This window comes from Moschus berezovskii, chromosome 12 (assembly GCF_049115385.1).
Source record: "Moschus berezovskii isolate FMDL1 chromosome 12, NW_MosBer_1.0, whole genome shotgun sequence".
NCBI classification, from domain to species: Eukaryota; Metazoa; Chordata; class Mammalia; order Artiodactyla; family Moschidae; genus Moschus; species Moschus berezovskii.
The window spans coordinates 41811991-41824219 of NC_142471.1; the positions used below are offsets into that span (position 1 = coordinate 41811991).

The 12229-nt window shown below is 47.0% G+C and overlaps 1 protein-coding gene across 4 annotated transcripts in view; it reads right to left on the reverse strand.

The window, feature by feature from the left end:
• GRID1 (glutamate ionotropic receptor delta type subunit 1) overlaps positions 1 to 12229 on the reverse strand; it is a 701267-nt gene that overhangs the window by 545184 nt on the left and 143854 nt on the right. For all 4 annotated transcript variants that reach the window (XM_055425309.2, XM_088842072.1, XM_088842073.1 and 1 more), the window contains one exon: positions 7253 to 7537. In XM_055425309.2, coding sequence (XP_055281284.2) covers positions 7253 to 7537 — 285 coding nt within the window. The remainder of the gene's footprint in view (positions 1 to 7252; positions 7538 to 12229) is intronic.

The window sequence follows — 12229 nt, forward strand, 5'->3', positions numbered from 1 at the left end:
CTTCATCCGGCATCTCCTTCTGTCCTCAGACACACCACGGAATCCGACAGAAGGGTGATGGAACTTCAGAGTTAATGAACTTTAATCTTCCAGCAAATGCTACAATTAACGTGCCCTGAAGTATAGTTGCTTTATAATTAGATCGGAGAACAAAACCCAAAACACTCGTCCCAGTAAAGTTATTGTCAAACTTCTTTGTAGGTTTCCTAGCAATTAAACTCACTTACTCATTTCATCTGGAAAAAGCGTTTATTACTTCAATTTAAACTAATGCCATAATGATACGATATGTGTTATTAATGAGAAGGCTCACCAGAGCAGCTCAGTTGCCCGACTTCCTATGCTTCCTATGCCAGGGGCCAGAAAGGAGACTTTGTTGGCATGAAGCATTGGTTAAAATAGTAGGTGTCCAATTCTCTTTCTTCTGAGGAGTTTCATATCAGGAGGACTCGGGGTGAATACCAACTGCCAACAGATGTTCACCAAAGGAACCTGTCAGGCTGTCCAGTTGAGAAGGTGTGATGACTCACCAGAGCCACTTGGGACTGAGCAGTGAGTCTTCAGGGACTCATAGCAACTCACCTCCACCACCAGGGAGGCCTGGAGTGTCCCCTGCAGGTGAGAGAGCGGACCTTGAACTCTCTCTCTCTTACTGCAAGCACCGAGAACATAAGCAAGATGTTTCCTGGACTGAAGAATAAGTCATAGCAGAGATGAATCAGCTCAGAGGCTAAGGGGCTACCAGCAGTTGTAGTTTCTGAGTAAGGAAGTCTTCCTGAGCACTCAGGTGTTAGGCACTGTGCTAAGCTCTTATGGTTGTTCAATCGCTCAGTCACGTCCAAGTCTTTGCAGTCCCATAGACTGTAGCATGCCAGGCTTCCCTGTCCTTCACTATCTCCCAGAATATGCTCAAACTCACATCCAATGATTTGGTAATGCCAACTAAGCCCGTGGCATGTATTAATGCATTTAATCCACACATAAAGCACACCAAACAGGAATGATTACTTTATTCTCATTAGACAGATCAGGAAACCATTGCAGGGAGAGGCTGAGTGACTCGTCCAATGTCACACAGCTATAGAGGCAGAGCCAGGTTTCAACTGAGGCAGACTGCTCCCAAGTCCATGCTCCTAACCATTATACTCAAGGATAATCCTGAGGAGGGACAAACAGCCAAAGCTCTCATGCCGAGACTCTACCAAGCCCTATGCCAACATCCAGCCCCGGGAAGGAAGAATACTGACCACTGCCACTCTTGGTTCCCACTCATGATTTGTTATTATCATACAGACCATTTGCCACATACCAGGAACCCTGCCAGGGGTTTTAATCTGTAGCCCAGAAATTACCATCCCTGTTCCTTAGATGATAAAGAGGGAAGTCACCATGGGCAATCAATAGGAAGGAAGGATGGCAACCCTCACTCTTTTTTATTTACTTACTGTTTTTGGTACTTGATAGAAAACTTCAAGGATATTAAACCAAAAACAGAACTCCCATCTCTGTCCCAAGTCATTGTGTTTCCCTCCCTGACACAGCTCTCCCCATGACTCTGTGTACTCACACACACAGATGTGACCTTGTTTTTACCCACAGCAATACTGACACCACTGTTCTCACTTTGCTGCTGTGAGCCAACAGTACCATGTGTTGGAACTATGGCCTCTTCGTTCATTAGGAATCATAGTTTCCCATTATGTATGTATCATAATATATTTAACCATTACGGTTGTTGGCAGTATCTGTGGTCACCAGCAGTGCTCCGATAAACCCTTGTGCATTAAGTGAAGAGTCTACCTGCGGACCTTGCCCCTCACAGCTTTGCCACAAGGATCAAGAGGTTGTGAGCAGAGCTGTGATGACCTGGGCTTCGGGACTCAGACTTAGCCAACCTCCTACTCACCAGCCACTCACTCACTTTTCTGAGTCACGGTTTCCTCATCTGTAAAACAAGGGTGGTATGAACTCACTTCGAAGGGTTGCTGTAAGGCTGCCATGAGCTGGAGCACTCACAGTGCTGACACAGTGCCCTGCTTGGAGTGAGGCTGGAGAAACACGAACTGTGACTCACTGTCACCTGGGCCCCCTGGCCACCTGGGAAGTTCAGGCCCTGCCTCGGGAGCTGGGATCTGTCCTCAGCTCGTCCCTGTGCATTAGCTTATTTCCTTTCAGAGGAAGCCAGTGAGTCTGGACACAGACAACAGAAAGACCAGAGCCCTCCAGGAAAGAAGACCCGAGTCTGTGCTCAGGTCTCTGGACTGGGTATAATGAATAGGACCCAGAGGCACACCCTGGGGAGGCGAGCTATGGCTCTCAAGGATTTCTGGAGATTCTGTACTCATCAGTGAAGCCTCTAAGGCCTGCTTGGCCCAGAGCTCCAGCCTCACCCTTGGCCACTGCCCACAGTCCAGCCATATATTTTCCCCCTCTGTTGCCCCCAGGCCTTCCAGCATGCTTTCCTTCTGCCTGGCACACTCTTCCTCCTATCCGCCCCCAGTGCCCTTTGCTTGCCTATTTCCTTCTAGTCCTTTAGAGGCTTGCTTACATGCCACCTCCTTCAGGAAGCCCTCCTGAACCACCACGCCACAAGCGGTGCAGTCACCAGTCACCACTGAGATAAGATCAGTTCCATGATCACAGCACAGGGAAGCAGTGTCAGGGAAGAATGTCAGGCCATAGCTGCAGGGAGAGATGGTCTAGCCATAGGGATCCAGGCATACGCAGTGCCAGGACCGAGCTGTGGACACTCAGGCTGGAAGGCAACATCTGCTCTCAGAGCAGAGAGGAAGGTTTCAGCAGGAGAGTATCTTTATACCATTTGGATAGGGAAACACCTCTTAGATAAGAAATGGAGCTACTTGTCTAAAAGATGAATAAATTTGATAACAATACAGTATAGAACTTCTGTGAACTTAGACAACTAACTGAAAGAAGGCATCTAACATCCCTAACTCACAAAAGGAAAGACTCAATTTTAAAAATGGGCAAAAATTTAAAACTACACATGGGTATTTAGAAAAGCAAACAAAAATAGTGCATAAAGATATGCTCAACTTCATCTTTTATCATGGCAATGTAAATTAAAACACATTTCACATGAAAATCTTAAAACTAAAAGCAATGCCAGGTGTTGGTGAGGTTGGGGAGCTTAGAGAATTCTCATACATTGCAGATAGCAGTGAAAATAAGTAGAAATGCTTTGGAAAGTAATTTGGAATGATCTAATAAAGTGAAACATGCATAGGCCCAATAGTTCATAATATTTAATAAAAAAGAAAGTAATCACAATCATCAATCAATTAAAAATACACATTTAAGAAAATAAAGCAATCACAAAAGTGTACAGTAGTTTAGATATTTAAGGTTCATGAAGAGGCCAAACTAGGCAATAAGTATTTTAGGATCCATACTTGTATGACAAACTATAAAGAAAAGCAAGGAGCTCATCAGAACACAATCAAGATACTGGTTAGATCCCCTCAGTAGACAACATGATATAATGAGGACACATAAAGCTTACACATTTTTTAAACTGGTCTGGGTTCATGGGAGTTCACTTCATTATCATTCTTTTAACTTGACATATACATTGTAAAAGTTTGCAACTTTTAACTTTTTAAAAATAGTTTAAAAACAAGCACAAATAGGAAATGGACACACATTTAGAGCGCCACACTTTTGCTTCCGTGGAATCCCTGCTGCCAACTCATCCCAGGCCTGCAAACTGGTCCAAGAGGCTAAGAGGGAGCACCACACCCCAAAGATGCTATGGAGGAAGGAGCCCTGGGGTCCTAACTTCACATCCGAGCCCTATGCAACTTTAGCCAAGATACTCCAGCCATCTGTTTCAACATCTAAAATGAGTACCTAGCAAAATAGTTGTGCATGGTAAGGACTCAGTGAATGTTGAATGAATGAGTCAGTGGTTTCTAAGATCCCACCATAAATACATCCCTCATCCAAAAGTGCTCACTGGGGAGAAATTGTGGCTGCAGCTTCTAGCACACCCTCCCCAAAACACACATGAATAGCCCAGAAATCGAAGTGGCAAGACAGAAAGTTCTCTCTTCTGTTCAATCCAAACTTTTGGTATTTTAATGTTACAGATTTTCTCTCCCAAATGTCAGCTTCTCTTTTATTTTTCCTTTCGCTGTCACAACAAGCATACAAGTATTTTCAATGGAATTTTACCAAATGGCACATCTTGCATTCTGTAAACCTTAAACATACAAACTCCTCTCCCACCACCCTGCCAAGTTCTGTCATAGAACTTGCTTTTGCCTTTCTGACCCTTAACCCAGATGCCCAGTCCTCAGGCTCCACTCAGGGCAGGACATTCCTTGGTTTAAAGGGAGCCTGAGGGGCAAATGAGGAAGGATCAGTCCTTACCTTGCAGGGGTAGGATCTTACACATGACATTTATCCAAGTGACTGACTACACAAACTTAGGGCATGCCAAGTCCATTCCACACAGCCCATCCTTGGCATCAACACTGCCTGGCTGGAGATAAGAGAAGAAGGCTGGAGCCTAGCAAGCCCCAGATGACAGTAATAAGATGGTGCCATGACATGGGCATCAAAGTCAAAAGGAATCTCTCTGAGCCTCATGCTCCTCATCTGTAAAATGCAGCAATAATCCCACTTCAGAGAGTTACTGAATAGCTTAAATAAATATATGTAAAGATACTTGCAGATCAGCATCAAAAAATGAAGCTACTATATACAAACCCACTTCCGTGTGACTTTGGAAGAAACGAAACAGTCTTTACGCTCAATTTGCTTTTTAATTGGGCTCATCGCAGCTAGTGTTACAGTGGTTGGCGGAGGAAGGGCCCTGAGGGGTTGTGGAGGCACCATTTGTCTTGGACATATCAGTAATGTAAATCCACCCACAGCCCTCAGACAGGCTAATGCCAGCCAAGCTGAGGAGCACTCACACTCTGAATCCTTGGGGCTGCATCAAACAGCATGTGTGCTTCTACAGCCTTGGCTCACATAACATATTAAAAATGGGCCAGAGATTTGACTGGGCACAAGGGGCAAGGTCAAAACAAGTAACAGGTGCTGGAGTGGTTAATGTTTTATAGAGAATGTTTGGGGTAGAAACCTGGCTTCAAAGGTTGTCAAATCAGGAGGGTAATGGCCAGGGCAGGCAAAGGCAGGAGGTTCTACATAGAACCCAATGAAAGAGCACTGGCCTCCAGGAAGGCTAATGCCAAGTGGTCAGCACCTTGGACAGTGACAGCCATGCGTAAGCAGCTCAGAGATGCTTGATTCACAGCCACCTTTAGCAAACAGGGCGGGTTGCTGCCAGTCCAACCCCTGCACCATGATGCTTCATGGAGCAATCATAGCGGTTTATGTTGCTGAGACCATATACTTCCTCAGAATCTTTCCCAACAAAGCAAGCAAGGTTTGACCAATTGCCGGCAGTGGTCCACCTGAAGAAACTTATTGGTCACCCTCTGTGTTTATAAAATTACTAATAAAGGTCAGTCTGGTTGAAAACTAACTTCAGCCTTACAAGAGATAGCAAAGGTCTCCGTGTGACAACAAGGTGCACACCTTTTGGCTTGACTGGAGGGTCTGGATGGGAAAGGAGAGGGGCAAAGGAGTGCATCCACCGAATGAAACATCTGTTTCCTAGCTTACCTTAAAGATCTTTCCTTGTCTTTCCCCCACATTTCTCCTTTGTCTTGTATTAAAATTTCTTGAAAGGTCCACGTTCTCATAAATGAGTTGGTTCATTCACAGAGAGACAATTTCTTTGGGCCTTCTCTGTGCCAGCCACCAGGCTATGACATGGTCTCTCCAACTCCTCCCCAGAGTCAGGGATTGAGCGGGGGTGGGAGGGAGAAGCCAGGCCCTGGACAGAGTCCAGTTCAAGCACCTGGAGCCTCTGGCCACCTTTGTCCCCATCACCCCCCTCATCTAAATTTCAGTACAGTGACTGTTTGCTTTTCAATTCCTTCTGGAAGACTCCAGACAGCATATTTGCTTAAGAGCTGAGGACAACATTCCAGTCTTAGAGAAGCAGAGTATTTAGGCAAATGCAAACATATGCTGCTTTCTCTTCTTAGTTACAGTCTTGGCAAAGGGACTATTCCACCAAGAGAGGAAAAAAGGACTTTCGAGGGTCCACCTCATTCTACCCTGGCCCCAACTGTGAGGCGCCTTTAAAGATGTAAGGTGAGTGGCTGTGGTTATAAAAGGGTAGCGTGGGGGTCCTTGTGAGGAACTGCTCTGAATCTGACTGTGGTGGGCACATGAATCCACACGTGACAAAACTGCACACACAATGAATACACACACCCAAGTGCATGTAAACTGGTGGATATGAGCAAGGCCTGTGGATTGTGTCAAGATGAAATCCTGCTTGTGGTATGCTATGACAGTCAGGCAAGATTTTGGAGAACACAGGATTGCTGCATTATTTCTCATAATTGTATGTAAGTCTCAATTATCTCAGAATAAAAAAATAAACAGTTTTTTTAAACATATAAATTTTTTTCAATAAAAAGATTTTATTTTAAACCATTTATCTTGGAACTAGAACTGGTCTCCATTTTCACAAAGCAGCCATAGAAAACCTGAAGCTATCTCTTCAAAGCCCATTTTTCTAGTTTCCTAACAAGGAAATTATGGGGTTTTTTCGTACAGTAGGCCTTCAAAGAATCCATATCCAGCCATGTCCTGTGTCCCCAGACCCACACAATCCCCTCCTGGGTCCATGACATTAAGGATGTCCCTCTCTCTGACCTTTGCCCAAGCCTGAAACCCTGAAACTAAGGGCAGATCAGCGTGGAGGGAGGCAAGAAGCTGGGAAGGCTGGGAGAGCACCCAGCGAGAGGGGGACACTTTGCAGAGGAGGCTTCCGGGAGGACCCATGCTGGCTGGCCTCCACCACTGCTGCCTGCATGCAGCCTTTCGGATCTCTGCCAGCAGTTTATTAATATTTTATTGAAAACTCGAAGATGATTCAAACTTCAGCTGTCATGATAAGGGGTTGTTGCTAGGCAACTTTAGTGCCTGTCTACAGATCTGTTTTCAGAGCCCAGCCCCTACTCACGAAGCTCCAGGTTGGGTCCTACCACCCAGAGACCCACTCGGTTCAGATCACCAACCGCCATCCACACCCAGCCCTCTCCAAAGGGCTCAACCTCCACGAGCGAAGGTCTAGCTCACAGGTCTCCCAGTGTCTGGTTGAGACCCCACCAGAGCCCCAGAGCAGTCCCTGCCCCCAACTCACCATAATCGCTGTCGTAGAACATGACAAACTTCTGCCAGCGCAGCTCTGTCACCAGCCTGAGCATGACGTCATTGAGGCGCACAGGTGGTCTGGAGGCCAGCGTGTAGGCCTCGCCATCAGGGCTGGGGTTCAGATGGCAGGCGGTGCGCGGAGAGCCCCCTGGGTTGCGCTGGACAAAGAGATGTGGGATGTGCATTGCGTCTGTGAGGGACTGCAGGGCGTTGGCAGACGCACAACCGGTGGACGTGACCAAGGCCAAAATCCCCTGGGTCATGAGGTCACAGGCTGGAAAGAGAGGGGAGAGAGAGGGAGGGGTCAGCATGGGGGTGATGCTGCCCTGGCTTCAATTCACACAGCTCACACTGGGCAGTTCATTCCTGGGGTTCCAAGAAACACCGTCTCCCTCCAGGGACCAAGAACCCTGTCAGGCCAGCCCAGAGGCTCTCACAGGCACAGTCTGTGATACCCGAGTGACGCTACCAACTAGATACTCTTGTGTCCATTCAACAGATGAGACAGGCAAAATCATTCATCCTAGGCTACTCAAGCAGGGAGAGTAGAACAGGGCTCCTACCACATCTGCCTGAGACACTCAGCCATGCTACTATATTAGCTATCCAGTTTCCAACTTGGGCTGTGAGCCTCTTAAGAGCCATGAGCTCCTTTTGTTGATCCTTGTATCCCCAAGGCCAAGCCACAGGCCAAGAATGTATTGTGTACTCTACAATTGTTGGCTGAACTGAGCTGATTGGGGCTGAAGAGAATGAATCACATTGGAAAGCCGGGGAGACACTTACCCCGGAAGACCCAGATTGTAGGCAACGAATCCCAGAAACCCTCAGTCTCCTGGCCAAGTCCACTTGATTCATACCATAAAAATACTGGGTCAAACCCCCAGGGAAGTATTTGGTTCCATAAGACCAGGATTACTTAAAAGCCACTTGACAGTAACAAAGAAAGAGGCTCCCATGGCTGGGGCGCTGACTGCAGGTGAGGAGGAATACTGTCAGGTGTCAGCAGCCATTTCGAGGGTGGAAACACGTTAGGGATCGCCTTCTGAAGTCATCTAGTCACCATGAGTTCCAGTAACCCCTTTCAGCCACACTCTTATGCCTTTTTGGAACATCAGACCAATTAATAGAATGATGCACCTCCCAACACTGCAACCCACTGCACCAGTTTTGAAGCAAACATTTATTAATAATGCTTTATGTGACGGCAGGAATGTGGGAAAGCAGATGCAGTTTCAAAACACAGCCTGTGAATGTCAGCAGGCCATCTGCTGCAGACGGCAGACTTTTGAACAACTTTGACAATGCGGTTCTTTCGGTTGAGAGCACTTGGGTTTATGTAATGCCTCAGACCAGACTGGGAGAAGGAGATGAAGACCAAGGAGAAGAACCCCAAGAAGCAAGGCAGAGGGAGGCTGGGAAGGTGTGGGAGGAGGAAGACACCCCCAAGCTTTCCAATACCAAAGGCCAGTGGCTCCCCACGCAGGGACAATCACCTTGTACATTCATGGGCTTCAGCAGGAGGACAATTTGACTGTCCACAACTCTTCCTGCGGAACCCTCAGCCTTCAACACAAGACAGAAGGAGGGGGTGGTTAAATGAGAGATTCTCTGTAGTCCCTACTGAAGATCACACAGCCACCTAAATGCTCTGGACTCTCACATTCAGGCTCCACATGGCCAAGCTCACTCCTGAATTGTAATCCAATCCTGCCACGCTTCTGTTTAAAGTGCTTGGTGGCTCCCAAGAGCCTTGGGCAGGGAGTCAAACTCCTTAGGGCAGTCTTGCAGGCTCCCCAGTGCCCGCAGCCTCAGGTTCCTCCTACCACCCTGCCCTACTGTCCACCTTTCGTTGTCCCCTGGAACCTATCACACTTCCTTTTGCCTTCTGAACCTTGACATCACTCTTGCTTCAAGACTCACTCTACACCCCCAGACCGGCTAGGGACCCTTTGTCATGAGCTTCATTTGCATTCCACACTTCCCCTCTTACAACACTGAATTGTCTCTCTCTGCCACTTGAACTCAGGTTCCAGGGGAACAAAGGTCATGCCTTTCTGCTCACCATCCTCATCCAGGGACACAATGTGTCTGCTGGCACACAGCAGTCAGTAAAAACTCATACAATAATATCAGAATCCTTGACATTTTAATAATTCCACTTTGCGCATCTACCCAAACTATAATATAAAAATAACTTTAGGAAATTCCCTGGTGGTCCAGTGGTTAAGACTTTGCTTTCCAATACAGAGGGTGCAGTTCAATTCCTGGTCAGGGAACTAAGATCCCACATGCCACAGGGCCAAAAAAGAAAACAACATAAAGCAGAAGTAATACATAACAGACTCAATAAAGACTTTAAAAATGGTCCACATCAAAAAAAAAATCTTAAGAAAAAAAAATGGCTTTAGATCCAAAAACATTCAGAGGATACTTATCCAGATTCTTGATATATTGCCAAGGATCTAAAAGATGCAAATAGGTGAGCGATACAAAAGTGCTCCACTTGTTGAAAGCACACCCAACCTTTAAAGCTACTTATGAAGATACTGATTGCAGCCATGAAATTAAAAGACGCTTACTCCTTGGAAGGAAAGTTATGACCAATCTAGACAGTATATTAAAAAGCAGAGACATTACTTTGCCAACAAAGGTCTGTCTAGTCAAGGCTATGGTTTTTCCAGTGGTCATGTATGGATGTGAGAGTTGGACTATGAAGAAAGCTGAGCACCAAAGAATTGATGCTTTTGAACTGTGGTGTTGGAGAAGACTCTTGAGAGTCCCTTGTACTGCAAGGAGATCCAACCAGTCCATTCTAAAGGAGATCACTCCTGGGTGTTCATTGGAAGGACTAATGCTAAAGCTGAAACTTCAATACTTTGGCCACCTCATGCGACGAGTTGACTCACTGGAAAAGATTCTGATGCTGGGAAGGATTGGAGGTGGGAGCAGAAGGGGATGATAGAGAATGAGATGGCTGGATGGCATCACTGACTCAATGGACATGAGTTTGAGTGAACTCCGGGAGTGGTGATGGACAGGGAAGCCTGGCGTGCTGTGATTCATGGGGTCGCAAAGAGTCAGACATGACTGAGCAACTGAACTGAACTGATGAAGATACTGGAGAAGGCAATGGCACCCCACTCCAGGACTCTTGCCTGGAAAATCCCATGGACAGAGGAGCCTGGGAGGCTGCAGTCCATGGGGTCGCTAAGAGTCTGGCACGACTGAGCGACTTCACTTTCTCCTTTCACTCTCATGAATTGGAGAAGGAAATGGCAACCCACTGCAGTGTTCTTGCCTGGAGAATCATAGGGACGGGGGAGCCTGGTGGGCTGCCGTCTATGGGGTCGCACAGAGTCGGACACGACTGAAGCGACTTAGCAGCAGCAGCAGCATGAAGATACTACAGTAACATGGGAAAGTACCTGTCGTTAAAAAGTTATGTGAAAGTCATACAAAATTGTATGTATTTTATGATATCAATCAAATAAAACTTAACATGCATGAAAGAAAACCGCTCAAAGTGACCGCATTTTAGGTGAAGCCTCAACGTGGTTTTCCTTTTTTCTGTATTTTGCCAAAATTTCCTGTTGTGAATAGATAATTGTTTTACAAAAGGAAAATAATCCTTCAGTAATGGATAAGTAAGAAGCTGCAGGAGGAGGGACTACTTGGTGAGAATTTTCTCTGTGCTGAATACTCTGTCGAGTCCTCTCCATATTGAGCTCATATTATCCTCATGACATCCCGGTACAGCAGGCATCGCTGTGTCTCTGCCAGATAACAAGCTGTGAAGCCACACTATTGATAAGGGCTGGACTGAGACACCTTCCTGTCTGAAAATGCTTCTGCGGGGTGACTGTGACAAAACCAGAGCATGACATTTTATACTTGCCAGGATTACAACAATTTCTACAATTAGGTAAAAAGCATGCTTATGAAAAAGACAAGAGAAAACACTAAAAGCCAAGGTCTGTGACGATAAATGGATTTTTCTTTCTTCTCTTGTACATATTCTCTTTAATGCCAATAACACTGCATTGAAACCTCTTAGAAGTAATCTTGCAAAATTCACCACACATCACTAGGGTGTAAAGTTGCCCAGGAACTCAAGTCTTTGGTCCTACCCAGGATACCCACTGCGCCATCACTGGGCCTCAGCTCTCTGTCATGCTCCCCCACCTGGCTCCCTCTCAGGTCACTGCCATCGCCCCTCCCTGACCCCACTGGTGCACATTCCACACGCACTGTGTTATTAAGTCACTGAACCCCCCTGAGGCTCAATTTCTCCACCTGAGCCCATATCCTGTACTCCCACGTGAAAGGACCTGTTTCTTCCCTCCTATGTGTCTCAGGCATACTCTCAGCACGCCCTCTAAGCACAAAGCCCTGCAATGAGCACTGAGGCCAGGGTGAGAACAGGACACACACAGGCCCCATCTGAGGAGCTTAGGATCTACCAAGGAGTGGGACCCCACAATTCAGCCTGGGAGGAAGGAGAGGGGAAGGTCCCTGGGACCCAGAGGAGGGTGAACTCATGTGGGGTTAGCATCAGAGCCTCAAAGGAAGGAAAGGATTTAGACCAGGAGAGATGGGGGGAGCAGGGTGAGTGAGGGGTGCAGCGTGACACAGACACAGGGGCTGGGTAGCAGGAATGTGCTCAGGGAGCAGGTCCCATGCCCCAGCCCTGGTGGCAGCCACAGACACCAGCTTCTTGGCTGGGCCTGGGCTCCCCAGGGCAGCAGAAGGAGCACTAGAATCTCAGAAGTTCTGCTTTGGGCTCCTCCAGTCGGCAGCTGCGTGACCATGGGCGTGTCTCCTTCCCGAACCCCTGCTGTCTATTAATTCAGGATGCAAATCACAGCAGAGCTTTGGGAGTTCTGACTTATAATGTGGACCACAGTGCCAACCCCATGCTGGGCCCAAGAACGATGCTAAACACATGTCTGTCTGCTGCCCCTCT